The sequence below is a fragment of the Zophobas morio genome, unplaced genomic scaffold (genome assembly GCF_036711695.1).
Source record: "Zophobas morio isolate AGI-343-1 ecotype UQ-CSIRO unplaced genomic scaffold, CSIRO_AGI_Zmor_V1 ptg000012l, whole genome shotgun sequence".
Classification (NCBI taxonomy): domain Eukaryota; kingdom Metazoa; phylum Arthropoda; class Insecta; order Coleoptera; family Tenebrionidae; genus Zophobas; species Zophobas morio.
The window spans coordinates 2,386,965-2,411,713 of NW_026972117.1; the positions used below are offsets into that span (position 1 = coordinate 2,386,965).

The window sequence follows — 24,749 nt, forward strand, 5'->3', positions numbered from 1 at the left end:
AGCACATGATAATGTAAAGTGAATATTTTTAGTTAATAATGAAATCCTTGTCTGTTTGTCTACTTCATTATTTTATATTAAAATCCGGGTCGTCGCAGTCGGAAAAATAAAGCGCTGACGAGCGTAGATCTTGAGTCTCCTAGTAGAATTACACACAATCGAGGAGGTGTCGAAACCTGCCGTCCTCCGCTCCTTTACCTTCTCGGCGATCTGTGACCCTGGTCCGCAGCAGAATATCGAGGTTCACCGGCTTGGTATACACTTCATTTTTTAAAGGAGCCGAAAAATCACGCAACGCAAAAAATACATCAAGGATCTGTTCTTGGTCCAACAGTTTTCTTAGTTTACATGCAAAATGAAGCCAAAAATAAGAATTTTTTGTAGATATTTAACCCTTGTAGGGTCGGTACTACACACACTGCAACGAGTCCCCTCTTCTGCACATTGACAAAACGAGAAAATTTATCGCACGTGGTTGAGGCGACGGTTTTAGCTTTCATTATGGAATGTGAACGCCACTGAGGCGAAATATAGTCGACGTAAAGCGATCGACACATAATGTGGTATTTTTGGACGAAATGGGCCGTTGTTTTCGCCGGACCTCAAGTGTCGAAAATTTTCTCCCTTCTGTAAATCCTCAATTTTTAATGTGTGACGAAAAAACACTATTGGTATGCGAACTTTACCAGGGCCGATGGTCCAATTACTGTCATTGGCGGACTCCTGTCACACCATCTTTCTCCAGTGCATCGTTGCCATTACCTTGTTTTTGTCTTTGTTGTAACTAAGCAAATCGCGATTGTGTTCTGTTCTTTTCTAACGGTCGCTGTGACCCAGTCAAATGCAACTTTTTTTGCTTCATGCCATTTCGAACCATTTCCCCAACATTTTAATAAATCACTTTAACACAAACAGAAGTGATAAGCATGCAAAGTAATTATGACCAATTTTATTGTATAATTAGGTAAAGAGAGTCTAATGTCCTTGCCTCTGTATACACACTACCAGAATTAGATAAACGGTCATTAAAATGTCGCGAAATACTCTTAAATCATATAATTCATATGATATATTATATGATCTAAGGAAATATTGCATTTCTCCTAACCTTGGAATTGCGCGTTGGTGAAATGGTTCGTAAATGGCATGATGCAACCACCTAATTTGCATTTGATCAGGCCACGATGACCGTTAAAAAAGGACAACGTATGCACAAATTTGCGGTTAGAACAAAGACAAGAAGAGGTAATAAAACAGAGTGGCAGAAATCGGTCGTTCTTACTTTTATTGTTACCGCAAAATGGTCCCGTACATCTTTTGATAAAGCTATGACCCTCGGTGGTGACGTCATCGATAGAGTTTTAATGAACAGCCTGTACTAAACGAAATATGAAAATCATAAACATTTATTCACACTCATTAACTTGTAACAATTGGTGCATTTTCAGTTATTTTTTTCGTGAGGAAAAAACATTTTCATTTTGATTTGTAATATAAATCCAGTGAGGAATGCTAGTGAAATCAATGGAACATTTTTAAAATAACAAAAAAAAAAAAAAAGAATTGTCCAACTCACTAAAATACTCTGGAAGCATGTAACAACATAAATTTTAAGCAAGATTTCTATTTGGCGAAATATTGACATGAACAAAAAATTTCACTCTAAGCACTCCTGTAATTTCGCAGATTATCTACTTAATAAAAACCCCAACACAAGCGGAAAAGAGGACCGACTTTTTCATATTTTACTTCCTAGAATAGTCTGCCTATTTTGTCAAATCAATTTGATTCCAGAATATTTCTTACTAATTTTGCTTCACTTTTTAAATATTAAAAAACACTTCCAAACCGGGAAAATACCAAAGAATCCTTCCCGTTTTTTTGGCTCTCGTTTGGAGATTCGTCGAAACGAACTCACCCGATTGCGCCCCTCCCTCACAGATAGTTTCTTAAATAGAGCTCATCTGAAGGGCGCCAAAACAAATGCTCGTTGCGCTGATTACGTGTGGATCCACCGGTAAACTTTAGTTTGTGTTATAAAGTTCTTCAGTTTTTACATTTGAATTATACACTCATCAGTTGTTTCCCGGGGAGAAAAAAACACCACTTTGTGTATGAGGAAAAACTACTGTGTAGAAATACAACTACCCCCTGTGATGGTATAAAACACTTCCGTTTTTTGTCTCCATGTAGGTAAGTACAATTTTTTGTTTGTTGGTGAAAATTTACGCGTGTTTAACACGTGGTTACGTAACGCCGACGAGGGTGTGTTGTGCCATGGGTGCCCGTACCAGCAGTGGTTGAAAGGACGCGTGGCACAAAGTTAACTTATTTTATTTACGTTAATGTGCTGCCAAATGCTCAAAAATCCTGCTTCTTCAGGTTGTGATTCCGGGAGGAAGTGGGTGATGGCAACGCCTTTTCCGTTTTTCGTTGGGAGGCGGTTGTTGAGCACTAGCGCCACCAAAGGACGCGTTAAGGGCAACCTGTGGCGACAGGAATCGCAGCAGGAACCGTAACCACTACGAAAACTGTACGTATTTTATTTTTCGCTGGTAGCAACGGCAGAGAGGCTTCTGGTAACGTAATAGAACTTAAGGCAAAAAAAATCTAACGACCATCTATGCGGTTGACGAACAATTATTTTCTCTGATGGTGCTTAGCAAATTTTATTTGATTAATGTAAATTTGCCATATGTTGCCTATTCCGGTGCGATCGTTCGAGATATCGCTCAACCAAATAAAATTGTCATGAAAAAAACTGATAACACGCTGAAATCATCCTGAAACTATAAATTTATGGTTTCAGCTGGGATTATGTGTCGCGAAAGTTATTAAAACTGACTGAATTTGTCGTTTTGAAGACCGGCTTACAATATTTTCTAAAATAATTTATTAAAGTTGAACCACATGCTCTTTTGGCAACTTGTGTTAACATGTGTACCTACTGTGATACCACTTATCACGTTTTCCTCGTCTTTATTTTTAATATTATTACCACATGAGTGTAATTAATTATAGACCAATAAAAAGTTCAGTGGTTTGTCTCTATCAGGGAGAAGGAAGTAATTTTAGCTTTCCTGTATGTAACTGCTGAACAAAACCAATTTTTTAAAGTAGGTAGATACAATGCTATGTGTCCTCTGTGGTTAATCTTGTTTTTTTATACGTATTTAGGTAATTTTTGTCTAGCACTTTGTGCACGGACTTAATTCTTTTTATTTCCAATTTCCAGAATTAATTTTTCCAACCTACCCCTAATTTTCTCCATTTTGTTTTGGAGGATGAACCTGCAGAACATAATAATCTATTGTGGAGTGTCAACACTTCCATTGGTTGGTATTCTCGCAAGAACTGGTTTGGGCGGGATTTGCTCTTTCTAAAACCCATAATAAATGGGTCGTTCCGTACACTGTTTACCATGTACAAACAGCATATTTTTTATTAGAAAGTCGTCTTCTTTGCAGTCCTGAATAAATTTAAAATATCTTGCAAATATTTTTTCTTCGCGAGTCCATCAGGCGAGTGGCTACTTTAATGTTGGGCACCAAAGGAGCGCAGATTTTTTTTTTATTAAAACTGTCTCACTCTCATCGAGATTAATTTCATTTTTATGCATGTAAAAATTAAAACTGGTATTTTAAATCCACACGGAGACGTTTATTTTGTGGATTTTAAATCGTGGATTCACCGAGGAGATGGGATGAAATTTCCAAGGTTCATATTATTATTTTTTTACCCAGAAATTTGAATTTTTTCTGGTATCCAATTTCATTCGTCCGGATGTAGATGCACCGAGGTTAAATAATATTATATTTTTTTTATAAGTTCTTCAACTTCCTGACGGAAATACTGAACTACATTTTTTTATATATTTGTATTAATTTATTTATTTTTGTACAATAATCTCTGTGTATACATAAAATTTACTTGTTTAAACTAGATAATGACACTACTGGAAGCGCAAATATTAAAACATGAGATTCAGCAGAGTCTAAAAATAAAGTCAAATCATGTTTGACTAATTTCTTCCATAAGGCCAGAACGCGCTGAAAGCTGATAAATCACTGCTATCGAGTCAAACGTGTGTTGTTGACTTGTGGCGCTTTTTTCCATTTTTCTTCAATTTTCCCACCAAAGATGGTGGCTTGTCTTTGTTCTAACGTCGCATCTCGTAATAGTGCCTCCCTATTTATTAAACAAAACCAAATCTCGCTGGGTTTGATATAACCCATTAACTTGGGTCAAAGTTGAGGTACGGGCCTGAGAATGGCTTGTGTTTTCCTAACAAATAAAACACTTATTTTGAGATTTTAGGTTATGTTAAAGTTTTACCTAATCCTACGTTTGTGGTGCTATAATTTTGGGAATAAATGCTTCCCTTCAAAACTGCCATTTTTCACTGGCAGGCAAATTATTGTTGCACTGTTTTTCCTGAAATTTATTATTATTATTAATAAAACCCCGAATGAATAAATGACATTTGAGCATTGGTGACATTTGGGACATTTAACTTTAGGACGTGATCCCCAAACGCCACATTTCGCAAAATAACCCAAATTAAACCAACATTTTCATAAACCCCCAATATATACACCTTCTGAAAGCACTTCTAGTGCTTGCATAAGCAAAAACCTCCGTTTCGTTGCAGAAACCGCACTTACGTCGTCAATTTCAAACTTCCCGCCCCGAATTTTGACATTTCGAACCCTTGACGCTTGTGCAAGCCGCTAACGACAAATTTTAATTGTTAATAACAAATATTATCGCTGAGCTTGTGCGTGCCCGAAGGCGCTACTTTTGATGAGCTCCCGCCAAGATTTACCAGAAATTAGACGTTCCGTAAGCAGTAGTCAGTCCAAATTTAAAATGCAGACGAAAGTCCAGGAGAGTTCGTCGTCGCTGGTCGGAAAATTCCAGCCCCATCAGGAGGAACTTCAGCTGCTGGGGGAGCTGGCTGGCATTCACATGGACTCGAAAGTCTTTAGGTATTTTTTTTATAATCCATAATTGGCCACGTGTCAGTGGTTGTCAAAATGTTTCGGCGCTAGAGGGTGCTGATCACGTAAAATTAAAAAATGTGACAATGGGGTCTTTTTTTTATACATTTTTCTTTCACATTCTTTTCTTCCACGAAATAAAATGATGTATTTTTTTTTAGTGGCGATTTTTCGCCTTTTTTAAATTATTTTATATTGTGTTATTTCCAGAATTCTGGTGGAGTTCCTCAACATGGGAGTAGACGCGAACACAATTTTTGCCGTTTTGAAGAGCATCAGACGACCGTCTACCAGACAAAGTCGCAGCTCTCTCTCGCACGTGTCGTCTCACTCATAGAATCTCCTCTTAACCTCACACAGTACTTAATTAATGTGATGTATTTTTAAGACTTGTTTTTATTTTTATATTTTATGAAATCTCAGTTTATAATAAACTTTCTCAACTCGAATTGTTTGGTGGTCACTGCTTCCCGGAGTGGGGATGACAGGTGACAGGTGACATAATTGTTTTCAAGATGAGGGTTGAAGGACGGTTAAAACGCAAAATTTTGATTTCGATTTTTTTCTGTTTCTAAACCAGTTTTCGTTGTTTTCCCCAATGAAACTTCCCAATTTTGCTCACTCCGACCAGTGCTGTGACAACCGTTTCGCAATAAAACTTGCAAGTAAACAAATGACAAGAAGCTCAATAAAAACAAACCCTCATTAGTTTTATCAGTTGCTGGCTCAACCAGATTAGCGACGACAATTTGCCGTAGTTTGCGAAAATGTCCGTGGAAGAGGAAGTGGAACTGCGAGACCTCGTAGCCCAGACTTTGGAACTGAACGGCTGCCTCCCCAAAATTAGGGTAATTTAAATTAACTGATCGTGGAGATGAATCACGTGGTTTGTTTTGTAGGCGCAACTCAGAGCCAGCCTTTTTCTCGCTTTGGATGAAGACTCAAAGGTAAAGTCAAAATTAGTATGAAAACACCCTCAAACTCTGTGTTTTAGATAAGTAAACAACAACCCCTCCTCAACACAAAAATCAAACCATATCTAGAATCTCCAGAAGGCCAATTAATGTTTTGTTTAGTTCGCGAGTTTCTTGAGTACTTTGACCTTGACTTTACTGCTTCTGTTTATGATCCTGAATCATACGTAGGAAGTTTCTACAAGTATGAAGGCCGCCAGAAAGTCATTGATGATTTGGGTCTGCAGTCTGAGGACCTCACGGGCCCCGTTTTGTTCCACATAGTGAAAATTGCTCAATTAAAATCAAAAACTCTGAAAATTAATTTAACTAATATTAACGGCGACCAGGAGTCCAATCTGTCCAGTTCTGCATCTTCAGTTCAAGAGCAAGTGAATGGACACAGCGCGGATAGTGACAGTCCCGTGAAAAACGACCTTAATTCCACTTACGTGCTCAAAAAAGAAAATGGAGAGGTTGAAGACAACCCTGTGTACTCCGCCCACGTGAAAAAGAACGAAAACGATGACACCTTCAACGGTACAAGTTCCATAGAAGAAGAGTCCGTCAGTGCTAACGGTGACGTCTCTCACAAATCAACCAGTAATGACGAGGAAGCGTCAACCACCCCCGAACAAGAAAGCAGTCCTGAATCAAAATCAAAATCCGAAGACAAAACAAAGAAATTAAAAAAACTCGAACTCCCTCCATTGCAGCTAAGTAAACCCCGAGGCAGCGACTTATTGCCATCTCTGTACAAAAAATCTAAAGAGTATGACTTTGAAATTAAGGATGATTATGAAGAGGACTTCATGTCTGGGAGTGAAATTGAACTCTCTCAGAGTAGGATTGATTCCCCGAAGCCTCTCTTTGAGGAGCTACAACAGTGTTCAGAACACACAACGAACGGGACTAGCACCTCCAAGAAAAAAACTCCAGACAATAAGTATAGTAATTCCACAAACATTGAAACGAATTTAAGTGTGGATGAGACTTCATCCCACAACTTGGACACTTAGTGTACTTAAAACTTGCTCACTTGTACTTACGTTTGCATAACCCCTGCGTGGTTGTGGCTTTTTCTCACTAACTAGTTTCTTATTTAGGTTAAGGTTTTGTACTTAATTAAAATGTGCCTTGCGATTGTGATTTGATTAAATAAAAAGAATCAAAATCGAGCGTCGCTTTACTTGAGAATTCATTTTTATTAACGGGTTTAGTGGCTACAAAATAATAAAACCGTTGCAGTCCATATTTACAGATCATGAACTTTGCACCACCGTAACAAACAATCTACAACTCCGCTACAAACTGGAATAGTCTACATGTTAGTTCTTTCTCGTTGAATTCGCATACTGTAGGCTTTCGACACCAAATTCCACGAATCCATGTACCTGTCCATACACATCGCGACACATTTCTGGAAGACAATTTTTAAATCGAGCGAGTGTTTTATGAAAGACGAACCTGCTCCGAGCTGTCTAACGACGTCCCTGGTTTGTTTATGCACTTTTTAAAGCACTTCTCCGTCATTTTCTGAAAGCAAAGTGTTTAAATGCGGGTTCGTTATGTAAAATGTGAGTGTACAGTTAATAGTTCTTGGGCGTTTGCGACCGCTATTTGTTGTTTGACTTGATCCATTAACTCATCCTTTTGCGCTCCGGATAGACTGTTGAGTGATGAGGAGTCCATTATTTGTAATTTGGCTGCTTAATTTTAAAATTTTTTGACTTTTACAACTTTAGTTTTGAGGTTAGGAGAGGTTATGTTAGGTTAGCGGCGCGGAGAAAGAGACAGACGACGTAAGTGTGATAAAGAAGGCGATAGAAGCGTGGTAGTGACTGAAGTGTCGCTTTTTAAAAGTTTTATTTTATCTCGAGTGTTATTATCGTTTTGGTCGGACTAAAGGACATTTAAGCATAATCAAAATTAAATAAATTAAACAGAGTCCGGATGATGTAAAAAAATCTACCCTTGATAGTTTTCAAATGTTATGTTGGTAGTGGCGGAAGTCGTCGCCGGAAGTCGGTGCGCGACTGCGCACTGCGGCCTTCTCCAGCGCGTCAGCGTCACGTCGCCATTTTGCGGTTTGTGATTTCGCCAAAGCGGTGTAAACTCACGACTCCTCAAAATATCTTAAATCGGCCGTTCGAAGCGCTAATCGTTTGTGAAATCGTTCAGTGCGCCTTCGTCGATCGCCACAGGTAAGATTTTTGTGCGTTTTCGCGTTTTCCGAGCGACTGTTTGCGTATGGAAGACGGCGTCTTCTACAGCTGCCATTCCGTTTTCTAATTTTTTCTTATTGCAATTATCTAGTTGAAATAATCATGGCTAATAGAAGACTTGGTGGTGGAATGGGCGGACCTCAAAGAGGCAATCGCTCGTTTTCTTCGCATCAACCGTTTCAAGGGAACAATGTTAGCCCTTGGCAAGGGAACATGCCTTCTAATAATTCGTTGAACCAATCGGGGGGCTTGCTCGGCCAGTTGGCGGCAAACCCTCAGCAACTTGCTCTAGCTTTAACCAACTTACTGCAACCTCAACAGCAGCAAATGAACAATCCGCCATCATTACTTTCTTTGAATACGTCTCCTGCTTTTTCTCATCAAGATAGCCGTGATTCCTTTAATCGGTTTGGTAACAGGGGCCGGTCTGATTTCAGACGAAACGAGCCTTACAATAAGGTATGCACTTTATTTATTTTTCTCTCTCCGGACAGACTCTCTCTAACGATTCGCTAAGAATGCTTTCGTTCTTTTAGTTATCGAGACTGATGACAGGTTGACGCTCATCTCGCACGTAGAGGGTTTCTCTGACCCCGTGTTGCCTCAAGTGTTGTAGCTTCACCCATCTCTCTAGTCCGAATTTTAAACAATTGAGGCAGCAAACGTCACTTAAAATCACTAAAGTCACCTTCTGTGTTGACCGTTTTAATTTCCCTTTATTTATTAAGTAATTCAATGTAATTCGGCTGCTAAATTCCAGACCGACTTCACGCTAAACATAACAAGAGTCTCCTCGAACTCCTAGTGTTGAAAATATTAAATAGCTTTGTAATGTTATAGGAGGCATTTCGGCCCACTAGGTGGCGCTAGCCTCGTTAGTTTCCAGTTTTTGCCACTAGGTGTCGATTAAATTTGCTCAAATAGCATGTTCATAAAAAATATCAAATCAGTAGTCGTCATAAGTATTTAGTTTTTCGCACAGTAGTGACTTTATGAGCTGGAGTAACATCTTCTGTTTTTTCTGGCCATAATTAGAAATCTAAACGTTTGTGTTTCATTTCTTATGCAATGTCGAGAGAAGGAAAGCGTGCACAATTTATATATCAATTTTGGTCACTGAAAATAAACGTACACTTGTAATGGCCTGTTGTAATTTTTGCCACTAGATGTCAACCGTCTGTAAAGTTTCACGTTATTGAATCATATTAGCCTTACTAATACGACATCAAATATCTTTTATCATAGAATATGGGTTTTTTGATTAACATTTTTAGTTTTCTAATATCCTTTTTTCAGAATCGAGTCCATCGGGCGACTTACACTTTCATGTTTTCTCGACGTTTCATAACCTCTTAGAGGGCGAAAAAAGTGGTTTCCCAATTTCCGTTTCTTTCTCTCTGTCTATTAGTTGAAGAAACGAAACACTGAAAAAAATAAAATTGAAAAAAAAAAACAAAAATGTAAAACCGAAACGAAAAATTGCAAAATTCAAACCTTCGGCCAATTTTTTTGTATTTCCGCTAAAATAAGGACTTACCACAACGCGAGACGTTTGGCAGATCGTCATAGTATTTTTTTTTTTCATACATATTCTATAAAACAGTGTCATGCATTTTTTCCTAACGCATATTGCGTCTGCGCAGTTTATCCCTTTCAAGTTACGTCGACTCGTACGTACGTAGTAAAGTTAATATGATTCATAACTCAAGAAAACTCCTATTGCGATAATAAAAACGACGAAATGTCCTCCTGAGTCTCTAAAACTATGCAAAAACACGTCAAACACTCCTCACTCATTTTATAGTGGTCACAACCCTCTCCGCTCCTTTTATTTCTTTCATTTATAATTTACTTCCCCCTTAACCCAATTCAAATCACCAGAACCGCAATGGTGGCTGGCGGCAATTGGACTCGAATAAAAACCTCGGCCCGAATCGCCCTCGCCCCAATTTCCAGCAACGCGATAACCGCAAACGCTCGCCAATCAAACCCAAGTTCATCAAAGACGTCAAAGATGACAAGCGCAAAATCGAGAAAAAAGACGAAAAAACTAAAGACGACAAGATAGACACCATCGACCTGTCGACGGAGGACATCAGAGACGACGACGGGGAGGAGACGAAGAGAGGGTGGAAAGAGGAGAAGAAGGGCGACGAGAAGAAGGACGATGACGGGCAAGACGATGGCGAAGACGACAAGAAGGAGGAAGCGAGGGATTTGGACGGGAAGTACTACGGCGTCCCGCAGAAGTTCTTGCACTGTTTCGTGTGCAGCAAGGACATGTGGGACGGGGAGTCGTTCGAGAAGCACATCAGAGGTAACATTTATCCGTGTTCACGCTGGTTTTGTGTGTGCCGTTTACCCACGCATGCTCGAAAGTGTGTTCGTTTCCCATTTCGCTTTTTCCCCCATTGTTGAATTATTTTTAATTGCGATTAAATGAATGCGTGCTTGGTGAAGGTGGTGTGTGCACTTTTAATTTTATGTTCACTGCAGGGTGTAATTTGTGTGGTAGTTGTAAGAAATGTAAGGTAGGTGGTGATCCCCACTTAAAAATTTTGTTTGTTTCTCGGCTGATTCGGTTGGTTTTTGGCAGGTCGCGCCCACAAGCAGATGCTTACGAGCCTCGAGGAAAGTTTCCACATCACTGTGAACATACTGAGGGAGAACATGCGCTTGGCCGAAGAGAAGAAAGTTATCGAACTGAACCGTATGCGACGTCTCAGTAAGAACAAATTTAATCGTAAATTCCAAGAGCCGGAGAGTCACTGCAACATGTGCGATTTGAAATTCTTGGGGAAAATAATCACGCATCGCAAGTGAGTAATCGGTGATTAAAAGTGGGCGGTGCTTAACGCGGTGGTATTTTGATAGAACTGAAGGTCATCAGCGTTTGAAGCGTTTCTTGCACCCCAACTGCGACATTTGTGGGAAGGAGTTCCCATCACGTATGGACTGGGTTGACCATCGGTTGACACCGGAACATTTAAGACAGCTTAACGAGACCTTGGAAGGAAAAGTAGGGGAAGAAGGTATTATTTGACTTTTTCTATGTGCGGTTTTGTGACACGGTATATATATTTAGATGGCGAAATTATCGAGGAGGATCTGGAGATGGATCTCGAGCCCGTCTTAGAAGAAACAATGGAATTGGAGGATGAACATCCCATTCTCGAATTAACCGATGAATTAAACAACTTGCAGAATCGTATTCCCGCTTTCAGAAAAAATCGTCCCATTGGCAGTCAAAGCTTGAAACCTTTCAACGGTTTCATGTGTGACATTTGCAATAGGAGTTTCGAGAACGACGAGTTTGCTCAGGTATGTTGTGTGCAGGCGTGCGTAAATGGGTTTTATCGCTCTAGGGTTGTAATGGTTACAAATACGCTATAATGTTTTTCTTGTCCAGGCACATTTAAGAACCGAAGGCCACTATTACACCTTCGTCGAAGCCGTTAAACAAAAGTTCAAGAAACAACAAGAAGAATCCGCCAAGGAGGCCGAGTACAAGAAGCGCAAGCGTGACGAAGAAGAAACCGTCGAGAAAGAGGAAACGAACGAAGAGACTCAAAACGGCAACGACGGTACGAGTAAGATGTCGATACTTTTGTAACCAATCACTCCAACGCGATTTTTAGACATGTACGATCCTGAAGAAGCGTGTAACGAGGAGGAAGAGGCGGCTAAAGAGCCCGAGGAAGAGGAAGAGGAGGAAGAGCAGCCTGCCGAGAAAGAGCCGGAACAACCGGCTCCGGCCGCCACTCCCGCTCCCGCTGCTGAGCCCAAGAAAGAAGAGCCCGTGCAACAAACTCCACCCCAACAGCAGCCTGCAGCACAACCGCAGCAGCAGCAGCCACAAACGCAACAAAACACGAACGCGTCGCCGCGTACGCGTCGTTCTGCTGTTGGTGGCGCCGTAAAAAACGGGGCAGGACCTAAAAGCAAGAAGGCACGTAAGCAGTAGACGTAACGGTTCTGCTAAGACACAAAAAGTCGGATGGTTTTATGTGGCGAGGTCGAAATGTTGGCACTTGGTTGAGTTGCAAACATTTTTTACTGACGAGTGTCGCTTAATTTAATTGTAGCCAACTAAAAGTGAAGTAAAGTGACACTTTTGCAAAATTATTACATTAAAACACTAAAAGTTGGCAATGTTTTGATTTCGTCAGATAAAATCGGGATCATTTAATTTTTTCCAACCGCTGGAAAGAGCGGTATGTGGTTGTCTTGTAAGGTTATTTGATTTTTTTTATATATTTTGACATAGCAATAGTGTAGGTTATATTATATATGATGTGTATGTATTAAGTGAATTAGTGTAATAATAAATTCATTTAGCTCGTACGTTTGTAGATTTTTTGGATCCTTTGTCGCAAAAAATTATTTTATTTGAGTAATGTGTATAGTACTTCTAGCTATGATTACATAATATGTAATAATTTACTTTAAAACTATTTTTTGTATTGGCGTCACATGAGGAAATGGCATTTGTGTGTCTCCTTGAACAACAGAGGCGGTTTTAGGGAGTTGCAAAACCGGAACTTCCAACTATTTACAATGAGCAACCTTCAAAATTGGTTTAATTTAAAAAAGTGGACACTAGATTTATAGAAATTTTTTCTTCAAACATGTTTATAATTTGTAAACAGTGTCACAAACTGTGTATGTTGTGTATTGTAATTTTTAATATATAGACAATTTATTAGTAGTGAAAAAACCAGCTTTTAGTTCTGGATTAACCCATGGGAAGTTTTGCAATAGTTATTTTCGTGTCTAATTTAATGTTCTCTTGGTGTTTTACAACTCATTAAATAGAAAACTGCAGCTTTTCCATTTTATTGAGCAGATAACCTCTGAACTCCTGCACCCCAATTATTGTGAATAGAAGACTAACTGTAACGTGCGTACTTACCTGAGTGGGTGGGGTTGTCGGAGTGGCAAATTAAAGAAAGAGAGAGATAGATAGAGAGTCGTTTTTCAATTATGTATATTTAATAAGAACACAAATCAAAATATCCATTACAATTGAAATGTAGAATAATCGTAACATTACAATAAACGAACCAAGATGTTTGACAGAAGTAAAATAACTTAAATTCAGTAACGCAAGGCGATCACAGATAAACAACTGCCAAATGTAACATGCAGAACTTTAGAAGTTTGTCCATCTTAAATTGCACATTTCGATTGATATGAATTATATCAACGCATTGTAATATGTATATAATGTATATTCAATTATTTAAAAACATTCAGCTAATTCTAGACGTACTGGAAATGCACACTCACCACAAAACACCACCCTTGCTTGCTTGCATTAGAATAAGACGCCGAATCGATCGAATCGAACGAAAATCGCAACAATCCATGTCACTCCGGTGCTCCATGAGATCAACAAACGAATTTCTTGAGTATTTACTGGATGTTTATACACGAGCGTGTCAAGAAGGTGGCATTTTCCCCAAAAAATGTCAAGTTCCAGTACTGAGATTAATATTAAAACGGCCACCGAAAGTGGCGCGGTGATAGTACTAAAGTATTAAAAGTCTAACATCCCAATACTTCAGTGCATTATTATATATAATCATAATAATAATAAGTTAGGAAGTATGAAGGCATATAGATAGTTTAATATTATACAATTTTTAAAGTTTATTTTCAAAAAAATGCATCACAATCTGACATTTTGCATGGCCGGTCCAAACCGCGCAGCCCGAGGACATGGAAAATGTCAAACTCGAATACCAAAAAGCTATTCAAAATTAAGGATAGCTATCACAAATAATCAGCTTACTTATCGCTTGGACAGGCCAAGCCGTTGGAGGTTGCTCAACATTTACAATGGTATGTAACCGAAATTTAGCCCGGTCTCGATGGCCGCACCAGCGTTATTCTGCGTCAAGTAAAATTTATCCTACGTAATAACACCATAAAAAATACGTAACGTTGCTGCGCATCGAAACCTCAACACAACGATAACCACCAAAATATCGGCAAAGTATCAGTCAAAACAACTAAGGTCGATCTACACATTTAGAAACTGTTTACTTAAAAGTATATTTAGCGCGTGCCCACTAACCACTTGAACAATCGTCGCGTTTTTTTTTTTTAACTTTCTAATAAGTCATTAGAAAAATGTCATTTTATTGCTTCGTCATACCACATTCTGTTCGACCCGAACAGACTTTTAATAACGACAGTAAACCGTCTACTACACTAACTTTAACAAAGTTTCAACTTAAATTAGACTTTTATAAACAACACAATATAATAATTGTATGTACAGGTGAGAGGTAGTGAATGAAATGACTAGTTAACAATTTCGTTAGATGACAAAGTGATTAGCAACACACACCACTAAATATAGTTTTAATAACCGATTAATTAAAACGATGCCCCAAACTTTGATACATTCGCTAGGAGGAGAGTATGACAGTGACGACGAGAGTCGGTATATTTATTTTTATTATACGACGATTTATTCCCAAGGACACACAACACACGAATAGAAGGAAGGGCCCTTCAGTCACGTGATCGTGATCGTTCCGCCCTACGAACCAACAGTTTTCATAAAAATTCAACGAATACAATTTAAGCAACAGCGTAGTTACATTTGTATAAAAGTTAAGGGACGCCATATTAAATTTTGATATCATTCTAAGTTATCCGATAGTTGGTTGAGATATTACCTAATAATTAACTATACCATATTATGTATATAATATATTATAGAGTAAATTTACAGAATTCAATAAGATTAATAGGTATTACAACTTAACACGCTGGCACACCACAACAGAAGTTCGAACGAACATTCACGCCAACTCTTTGTCTGAGGAAGAAAGCATTGAAGTGCTGGAGATTCGTAACAACGAGGTCTCAGGTTGCGAAGGTCGGATTGTTTGCTCGGGATCTGCATACATCAATCACATTTGTACACGTATTATTTTTATATACACAATTTTTTCGTTAACTGAAACGTCTCGCTCAGACAGAGAGGAAAAGTTAATATTAAACATTTAATAGTATAACACAATTTGTACAATCAAAAAATAAGTACAGCTCGTAGCAAAGATGTGTGTGTATTTTGTTGTGTTAATATTAAAATCAAACACTTTCTATAATATTAATAGAGAGATAAATGTACTTATTTCGCACAATGAAATCCTCAACTCAGCACATGAGTCATTAAATATGTATATTATATATAGCAATATCTTTTAAATTAACACATAGTGATCATGATGATTTCTGATGGGTTGATTGATGAGGATGAGGATGAGGTGTGGCGACAGGTGGGTATGGCACGCTTATATCACTCAACACGTGCGACCAGCTACTCCTAGCCCGCCATTTCACACTGCTGACCGATATACGATTTCATTTTTTTCACATTTTTTTTTCTTTTTAATTCTTGTACGTAGTAGTAACAGAGTGATAACTATCATCATTTTCATGTTTATCATTATACTTATTATTTTTTTTTTATATCACTACTTACTCTACTGGTTATACAACGAATTTATGACGTCAAGTTTACATTTATAATATAATAATATTAAAATAATAAATATGTGGGTTGTCTAGAGGACCCAACGGTGCTACGATTATTCAAAACCCAGTAGATATGGAATGTAGTTAGATGATAATAACACCGGACGATTGTCCTCAAGCGAGAATAGCGGTAGAGCAGTGTGCAAGAGCGAGGCACGAATAGCAGAAATTACAGATAGAGAGAGGAAGCAGACCAGCTACTTGTTCAATAAGATGTGAACGAGCCTGTCGTCCCAATGAAAAAATGTGTCTATAGTCTAATAAAGATGTTACATGTAGTAGAGGTGAGCGCCACTGCAGGGTACCCAATGGTTCTTGTTGCGCATACCTGAAAAAACAACCATCAGAAACGCACTCCCTTCCTCGGCTCATTTAATACTTCCACAACCGCGAACTGTATCTGTACAAAAATTATGAGTAAAACTGGGGGCTGGGAGCGAACTGTCAATTTGACAACAATCGAGCCAGTAGTTAAGTAAGGTTAAGAAAAAAGTTCGAACCCAGGTCCCCACCGGCTACACAATTAAAGCTCGTCACCTGCAGGCGGCCAATGTGATGTCCTATTTAAGTGTAGCTCACGAGTGTGCATTACTCTGGGTGTGATTATGGTCCTGTGGCGTCTCTTCCGCCGGCGACGGCGGCGCATCTTTCCTCGGCGGCATGCGTTCATTGATGGCGTCTAAACCTTTGGCTTCCGCGAAGCTCGTTATCTTGTGGTTAGGAGAGAACCCTTGCAACGCTGCACAAAAAAATCGAATTTCGTCGATTTACAACCTTAGGGTTGAAAACTCACCATTCTTGAGGCTGGTCTTGCCTCCGGACAGCGCCCCGAGGGGCAGAGCGCCCGTTGGCGTGAGACCCTTGAGTTGGAGAACCGACTCGCTCTCCTCCCTACAACAAAATAATCGTTGATTAGTATACGAAACAACAACAGCCTTGAGGTGATTGCTGTTTCTATTACCTTAGCACGGAGAATACTCGAGCCATTTTACCGATTGCCCTGATTTTGTTACGTATTACTTCTTTCCTCAGGTTAGCTGCTGTACCTATAAGACAACGATTCGGTCAATAGTGTGCCGAACTAGGGGCTAACTACGAACAGGGTAGCTATGTCACCTAAACACTTACTACTCTAGTGGGGTTACGGGGGTGTGAATATGTTATGCGAGTTTTGTTCAAACATATGAGGGAAAACAAATCAAAATAAAATAAGGAATCAGTGGCTCATATTTACCTCTGATCAAGTTTGATTCTAATTTATGGATGGTAGTATGTACCGAATTATGATCGGATTGATGGTGACATGCAACGATCAGCATTCAGAGCTTAGTAAATAAGGAAGCTTGTTGAAAATTATGTTGTTTAGTGGGATGTGGTTAAACCCCTGAATTAGTACCAGCAGCGGCTTTAGTCTTATTTTAAATTACGTCAAGTACATGTGCAAAATTTCAACTTAAATGTGATAGTGTTCTTGACTTGTTGCAAGAGGTCGCGTTTAAAATTTAAAATCCGACTCAACGGACGGTTTTGTGCTTAAGGGTAATTTTTTGATGGGGGCGAAAGCAAAAACAATTTGGATGTGACAAGACGTTTGAGGTTGAAGGGTTTTGTGACAAAATTTTAACTTTAGAAACAAATTAAATTTTAAGGAAAAACTATTCGTTATACATTTTTTTTCCTTCACTTTTTCCATTTTTTTTAAATAAAAAAAAAAATCCCCCGGAATCCTTCATATTTTGTCAAGTTGTTCAAGTGTTCGTGGAATTTTTAATATTATAATTATTTTTTCAAGCTATTGATTGCTAACTTTATGTTTAATACTTGTGATCTTTCTGAAATTTCTATTCTTTTCTTATGATCTTTAGGTCCACAGTGCTATGGAAAAAAAAAACGAAATTGCGCATCTCTTGATTTGCATTTTTTTGAGAATCTTGAGAAAAATCTTCAAATTTTGAAATATAAATTTTACGATATACTAAGAGATTTACTATTGTATTTATTTTTTCAAAATCTACATCTTCCAAGCCAAAATGTTGATATGTAAGTATTTCGAAAGTCCTCGAACTTTCCAAAGCCTTTGAGATTATAATTTTTTTGTGTGAGGACATCTTGGCTTTACATTTGTTAATCTTCTTTGTCTGTTATTGCTTTTTTTGAAATCTCAACTCTTCTTAAAATCGTCGTTTTTTTGAGATTCCACAAAAAAATTCAAAAAGTCTGACAAATTTTCTGATTTAACTAAAGGACGTACATTCTTTGATATTTTAACTCATTTTCTTTCGTATGTTAGAAGTTTGTTTTTATTTTATTTTTTAGTAATGGTTTTTTTTCTATATTATTTTTGAGCTTTGAAACTATTTCTATTGTTTTTTTAAATCTTAATTATTTTTAAAACCGTCTGTTTTATTTTGAGATTCTAGGCGAAAAAAAACTTTTCAAGGAGTCTGACAAAATGTTTTGATTTTAATAAAAAAATTGAATTTTTGAGATTTTATACCTGTTTTTATTTTATTTTTTAATACAGTGTCTTTCCTATATTATTTTTGAGCTTTTAAAATATTTCTATTGCATTATTTAATATCTCATCTCTTCTTAAAATCGTTGTTTTTTTGACATTCTACGAAAAACATACAATTTTCAAAAGACTTACAAAATTTCAGATTTTAACAAAAATATGTAGATTTTTGAGATTTTATCGCATTTTATTCTGCAGATTAGAAATTTGTTGTTTTTATTTTAATGACTAATAGTGTTTTTACTGTATTATTTTTGAGCTTTTAAACTTCTCGTTTCTTCTTAAAATCGCCTCAAAAATTTCAAAAAATCTGGCAAAATTGCTGAATATCATAACAAAGTAGATTTTTGAGATTTTAATCCCATTTTCTTCTTATATTAGAAATCGGCTTTTATTTATTTTTTAATACTGTGTTTATCTCCATTCCTTTTTTAAAAATCTTAACTCTTAGTAAAACCGTTTTGGTTTTTCATTTTCTAGGAAAAAAGAAATTTTTCAAAAAGTCCACTGATTTTAATACAAAATTTAGATTTTTGAGATTTATTTCCTTTTCTTCTGTATTTTAGAAGCATTTTTTTTAACACATGGCTGACAAAACGTTCGACTTTAATAAAAAAATGTAGATCTTTGAGATTTTATTTTCTTCTGTATTATTTCTAATACCTTATTTAAAATCTCAACTCTTTTTAAAATCGTCGTTTTATTGGAAATTTTAGGAAACAAAATTAAATTTTCAAAAAGTTGTCAAAATTTCTGTAAAAAATGTGGACTTTTGATATTTTATCGCATTTTATTCTGTTGTTTTTATTTTAATTTTTAATAGTATTTTTACTGTATTATTTTTGAGCTTTTAAACTATTTCAGTTGCTTTATTTAAACATAAAAAAATCAAACAGCCTCACAAAATTTCTGGTTTTAATAAAAATATGTAGATTTTTGGGCTTTTATCCCATTTTCTTCTGGATACTAGAAATAGTATGTTTTTATTTTTAATAATATATTTTTTTTTATTGTATTATATCTGAGCTTTTTATATGCCATTATTTAATATCTCACCTTTTCTTAAAATCGTTGTATTCATTCTATTCATTTCATTTTCGTCTGTATTTTAGAAGCCTTTTTTATTTTATTTTTTTAACAGTGTTATTTCCATTGCTTTCTTTCAAATCTCGGCTCTTTCTAAAATCGTCTTGTTTTTTTTGAGATTCCAGGAAAAAAAACTTTTCAAAAAGGCTGACAAAACGTCTGACTTTAATAAAAAATGTAGATTTTTGAGATTTTATTTTCTTCTGTATTAATTCTATTGCTTTATTTAAAATTTAAACTCTTCTTAAAATCGGCGTTTTTTTGAAAATCTAGGAAAAAAAACCCAAAATTTTCAAAAACTTGTCAAAATTTCTGATTTTAATAAAAAAAAATGTAGATTTTTGAGATTTTATCGCATTTTATTCTGTTCTTTCTATTTTCATTTTTAATAGTGCTTTTACTGTATTATTTTTGAGCTTTTAAACTATTTCAGTTCCTTTGTTTAAAATCTAACTTGTCTTGATATTTCAAGAAAAAAATAAAATTTTAAGAAAGCCTGGCAAAATTTCCGATTTTAATAAAAATATAGATTTTTAAGATTGTATCCCATTTTCTTCTGTGTATTAGAAATAATCTGTTTTTATTGTGATTTTAAGACAAAAAGTGTCCTTTATTTTGTCAATTTATTTTTCCATTGCTTTTTTAAAAATATGTTTTTCTTTGTTAATACAGTGTTTTTTAATTGTATTATTTTGCTTTTAAACTAAAAATAAAAACACGAGGGATTATGAAAGTACTTATGTTGAATTTTTCTTTCCAAAATCAGAAATCAACAAACTCGATTTAAACTTGTAAATCAGACTATAGACAACGCTGTAATTTAATTTTTTTTGGAGTTGGTGAAATTTCAACGAATTAAAAATTCGCATTAAAATACTCAAAAAAATTCACTGACGATACAAAAAAGGGACGCCGATCGATTATATATACAATAATCGTTAGACCAATCTGTTTGCACAAAGAAATTGAGTGAAAGCTTTTTTACAACTTTCCGGTTTTTGCGGTTAAATTAGATTTGCTATTTTACCTCGCAGTCGAACCGAGTTTCGTATTCGTTATTAATAATGAAAAGCACACAATAAAGGCGGCGTAACCTTCCAGCATTGAAAAATATTTTGCATTATACTGTACATCTTTCTCTTCCGACCCCCAATCCAAAAAGTTTGTTTTCGGATTCGTTTAAATCGGTTTGCGGCTGCTTCAGGGGTTCACCACACTCGCACCGTTTCAATAAGCATGTCGTGATTGTGCTTATTTACAACAGGAGGGTGATAATTTTCAGCAGCGACGTCAACGTTAACAACCTAACGGCAACTGCAACTTACCAAAAGATGCAGATGTTGATCGGCACCACGGATGAAGAAATCGACAGCAAATGGGCAGTGGCGCAAAGTGTAGTAGCGAGCGTAGAGTTATAGAAAAAAACAAAACAAACGGTGCATGTAGAAAATTATAGCGTCAAACATACAGAACAAATAACAAAAAAACGATAATTTTGCTTCATTCGTCAAAACCACGGCCTGCGGATACGCGGAAGCGCTCTTTCGGTATCCACAAGGTCACAAAAACTAAAAAAATCGTATATCCAAAGAAAACAAAAAAAGTGTTATTCAAAAACCAGCCAAAAGGTACTCAATTTATTCAAAAGCTGAAAATTAAAACTAAGCAAAATCCGCCAAAAAACAAACAAAGCGAGAAAATGTAATTAAGAGACATCGTTAAATCGTAAAAAGACAAAACAATAAGGAGATTAAAATACAAAAATTTACGATAGTCTATCTCGTTTCGTGAAACTCTTCTTATTTTTGCTATTAGAGAGAGTATTAATAATGCCAAATATTTAAGTTACATATTCATCAAAAATATGCAACATGCATCTACATCTATTCTTGCTACGTCTAACGAAAATCCAGATATTTAAGGAAACAAAGTCAACATAAACTAATCTACCAATGGGATGAAGATAATTTCAAACGAAACAGAACAACAAATCAAATCAAGAGAGAATGAATAAACGTGGTCAGGGTGGTTAGTGTGTTCGGCATAAAAAAACAACCAAAATAAGAAAAGTTAATTTTGTCACTTTTGTACTGAATGTTGTGTATTTGAGATGTTGCAAAAACAAGCCGTTTGGGAACAATGCCTATTCACACGACGGAGACGAGGCGGGAGAGTGCGCCGCCAGGTGGCGTTCCAGTCAATAAGAATTGTTCCACAAAAAACTGGCAAAAACGCGATTAATTTTGTTCAAAATGATCGTTAATGCAGTGTTATTTTAACTCCTCTGTTCAAGCTGCTTGTTCTGTGATAACTTACCAGGTTTTTTAATAACAATTTTTGCCTGTTTCGCTGTGTGGGCGCGATTCCAAGGCGAATATAGACAAATAGTGAAAAATAGAAGTGTCAGAATAGAAGAAAAAATATAAGCAATACGAGTGCATGGATTCACTTAGTGAAAATAATATACTTAAGAGAGAATTTCGAGATCGAGTGCCGGAGACTTATGCAGTGCTTTTAGAAGTAATCTGTCATATCAAAAAATTTTCAAGTTCAAGTTCGTGGGACAAGATGCTACTTGGGGTCATAAACAACTAAATGGTAACATCGAGACTGTAGAAGTATCGGAAACTAGGGGTATTTACATCAAGATATTTGGCAGTATTACGCTTGTTTGAACAACTTTTACTTTATAAATTCATCCTGTAGGTGTATAGGCAGCACACATGACCGACACAAAGTTGATCAAACACTAATAACACCAAAAGACGCTCGATTGACTGACTTATGAGGGGTCCTTACTCGATTATTGACGATTACTCTGCGATAATCAAACCATTCGTTGCCGATTCACTGTCGCGACCTGCTAACGACTTGGCAACAACGAACGGACAGTTATCGTATTCATTATTATTATGCTTATGCTTAGTAAATTAGCCGACCGTCAGTTTACTCTATTTATTACATTACGAAAAAACGAAAATTTAGCTTTAACCAAACAAAAGTCAACGAAAAACTAAAAAACACGTACTATTCAGGCAGACTAATTTTAAGTACTACAAATTTAAAGCAAATCATTGTTGGGAATAAAAACTGAACCTTACCATCTGTAAAATCCAAGTAGCATTGAAAAATAACAAAAGGTATTTTTTTGAATCATTTGGTTGAACGAAAATAATAAGCGTGTAAGAACTATCAAACAAAGCTAACTATCTAAATTTTAGTGGGTTTTAAGAATCACCTCATAATGTTCTCGTGTATGGAGAAAAGTGATCTGTTGTTTGGGCCGGCGGAGATGAAGCGTGCGACGTTTGTCGTCTTGAATTTTATTTCGGAATTCTGTTTATTTAGCTCTTTAGGTAACATGTCGACGTATTTTTTTATTACAACATTCAATAAGAGACCTGTAAAGATTTCAAATCCCAGAGACAACTGTAATAAGACATCTAAACTTGGTCCACCTTTGGGAATCTTCAAAACAAAAATTTGAACATATTTTGGGTTGTGCTTCTAAGAATTTAAAATTTTCCAGTTTTTAATTTTTCGTCTCAAAATTATTCACTTCCATTTTTCAATTTTTCGTTTCTTCAATTTTACAATTTTAAAACTTCCTGATTTTTCAATTTATCAATTTTTTATTTATCTACATAATTTTCAAATTTTCGAGTTTACAGTTTTTGAATTTTTTCATTTTTGATTTCTCAATTTATTTTAACTCTTAATTTTATAATTTTACGTTTTTTAAATCAAGGATTTTTCAATTTTTAAATATTTAGATTTTTCCTTTTTTAAATTTCTGGACCATTCGATTTTTCAACTTTAAAATTTTTCAAGTTTTCGATTCTTCAATTTTACAATTTAAATTTAATATTTTGATTTGTCTTTTTTTTTTAATTCTGAAGTTACAAAGTTTTAATTTTTCGAACTTTCTGGTTTACATATTTTCAATTTGGCAATTTTTAGAATTTTCCATTTCTTTTTTTAATTTTTCAAATTTTCTAGTTTTCAATTTTGAAGTTCTTAATTTTTGATTTTTCCATCTTTCAGATTTCCGTTTCTTCAATTTTTAGATTTCGATTTCTAATTTTATAATTTTTCGTTTTTTCAAACGTTGGATTTTTCAATTTTTAAATATTTTGATTTTTCGGCACTTCAACCTTTTTTAGGTATTGCAATTTTTGATTTTTTCAATTTAAAATATTTTAATAATTTGTCGCAAAAAGTGAACTCAGTAACTTGACACTCTTTCTGAATTCTTTCCAAACACTTTAAAGGAAATTAGTGCGCAAGATACAGACATTATCATAAAAATAAATAAATAATTCTTTGTTCTATTGGAACTTGTTATGACCATAAAATAAAACATTCTACATCAAATTGGCTTTGAAATTTTGCGAATTTTGCCGCTTCGTTGTGATGATTGTTTAGTACTCTTCGCCTGTCACAAGTGTCAATCCTAACCCAACTTTCTTAAAGTTTTTCGGTGAATTTGCGGCTTGAAAGGTTGGCAACCAGTAATTCAGCCGCAATGATAAATTCGCAACGTATCTCAAAGAGGCGGCAAATTCTTATAAAAAAAATATTATTTAAATTGTACGTAGTACACCATTGAATGATTTTAAATTTCTTTTAACCCATTTATGTTTAGTTGTCTCTAGGAGCGACAAGCGTCACCCGCCTCCGCACGCATCACCTCTCCGCCACACTTCACAGGAATCTTCGGATCGGCCGTACACAACTCACTCATTTCTGCTTCTCGTATCGATCCCCAACCCAAATATTCCTGTTTACTCCCTTCGGATTGCTTTTCAGCCCAATAACATTGTCCCGAAAGATGCTGTTAAATATTTCGCCAGTTTATGCCCCAAAAACTTCTCAAAGCTATGAAATGAAATTTTCTCGACGAAAGCATCTCCAAGCGGACGCTTTCGGGTTCGACCACATGTATCATGACCTGATCTACTTTAGTCTTGTGTAAGCACGACACGTATTATACACGTCCAATTCCGAACGACAAACAACAGATGGAATGACATACCTTCTTCTAGTGCGTCGTCTCCGTCCGAGACGAGCTCGTCGTCGGAGCAGATGTTGAGGACGTTGACGAGCATCTCCGTCACTTTTTCACCTACGAAAGGAAGCGACCACGTGAACACATCCATGAAGTTTGGTAGCCAGTAAGGGTGCGCCGAACAATTAAATTGGCGAATGTTCATTACGTTATTTTCGTATTTTAGTACGGCTGCCTGGAAAACAGAAAAAAATTGTAACGGTTACAATGTGCCGGTGGAGATTGTTCGCTTATTCGGGCGATTCGGGCGTAAGCCGCAACAGCCATTATCCGCGCAAGCTGATTGTTCGAATTTTGCGGGTGCCGCCTGTCCCGCATTATGCGGTTTCCTGAACCCGACCGCAGCTT

The 24,749-nt window shown here is 36.4% G+C and overlaps 4 protein-coding genes across 9 annotated transcripts in view; 2 read left to right on the forward strand and 2 right to left on the reverse strand.

Moving 5' to 3' along the window:
- Window positions 1-4,652: 4,652 nt before the first annotated feature.
- LOC135127599 (centrosomal protein 43-like) lies at window positions 4,653-7,131 on the forward strand. Its single transcript, XM_064054091.1, has 4 exons — window positions 4,653-4,988; window positions 5,211-5,848; window positions 5,900-5,947; window positions 5,995-7,131. The coding sequence occupies exons 2-4, from the start codon at window positions 5,768-5,770 to the stop codon at window positions 6,970-6,972; spliced, it is 1,107 nt and encodes a 368-aa protein (XP_063910161.1). The 5' UTR covers window positions 4,653-4,988; window positions 5,211-5,767; the 3' UTR covers window positions 6,973-7,131.
- A 3-nt stretch (window positions 7,132-7,134) lies between these two features.
- Window positions 7,135-7,753, reverse strand: LOC135127600 (mitochondrial import inner membrane translocase subunit Tim13-like). The gene is made up of 3 exons (XM_064054092.1): window positions 7,541-7,753; window positions 7,421-7,489; window positions 7,135-7,373 (listed from the first exon to the last, which is right to left on the reverse strand). The coding sequence occupies exons 1-3, from the start codon at window positions 7,643-7,645 to the stop codon at window positions 7,275-7,277; spliced, it is 273 nt and encodes a 90-aa protein (XP_063910162.1). The 5' UTR covers window positions 7,646-7,753; the 3' UTR covers window positions 7,135-7,274.
- Window positions 7,754-8,004: 251 nt separating this feature from the next.
- LOC135127596 (zinc finger protein on ecdysone puffs-like) lies at window positions 8,005-12,522 on the forward strand. Of its 2 annotated transcripts, none has more exons than XM_064054084.1 (8): window positions 8,005-8,157; window positions 8,270-8,637; window positions 10,060-10,495; window positions 10,775-10,997; window positions 11,053-11,210; window positions 11,264-11,499; window positions 11,588-11,768; window positions 11,817-12,522. In XM_064054084.1, exons 2-8 carry the CDS (start codon window positions 8,281-8,283, stop codon window positions 12,140-12,142), a joined length of 1,917 nt encoding a protein of 638 aa, XP_063910154.1. In that variant the 5' UTR covers window positions 8,005-8,157; window positions 8,270-8,280; the 3' UTR covers window positions 12,143-12,522. The 2 variants fall into 2 exon arrangements, with proteins under 2 accessions (XP_063910154.1, XP_063910155.1); XM_064054085.1 differs by having other exon boundaries at window positions 11,588-11,762.
- A 1,731-nt stretch (window positions 12,523-14,253) lies between these two features.
- LOC135127597 (serine/threonine-protein phosphatase 2B catalytic subunit 2-like) overlaps window positions 14,254-24,749 on the reverse strand; it is a 130,682-nt gene continuing 120,186 nt past the window's right edge. The window contains exons 9-14 of one of the 5 annotated variants that reach the window (XM_064054087.1): window positions 24,369-24,576; window positions 21,650-21,682; window positions 16,694-16,769; window positions 16,526-16,623; window positions 16,270-16,471; window positions 14,254-16,060 (exon numbers count right to left, since the gene is read on the reverse strand). In XM_064054087.1, the coding sequence (XP_063910157.1) occupies window positions 16,308-16,471; window positions 16,526-16,623; window positions 16,694-16,769; window positions 21,650-21,682; window positions 24,369-24,576 (579 nt within the window). In that variant the 3' untranslated portion in view covers window positions 14,254-16,060; window positions 16,270-16,307. Of the gene's footprint in view, window positions 16,061-16,269; window positions 16,472-16,525; window positions 16,624-16,693; window positions 16,779-21,649; window positions 21,683-24,368; window positions 24,577-24,749 lie in introns of all 5 variants that reach the window. The other 4 variants (XM_064054086.1, XM_064054089.1, XM_064054088.1 and 1 more) reach the window with 4 other exon arrangements.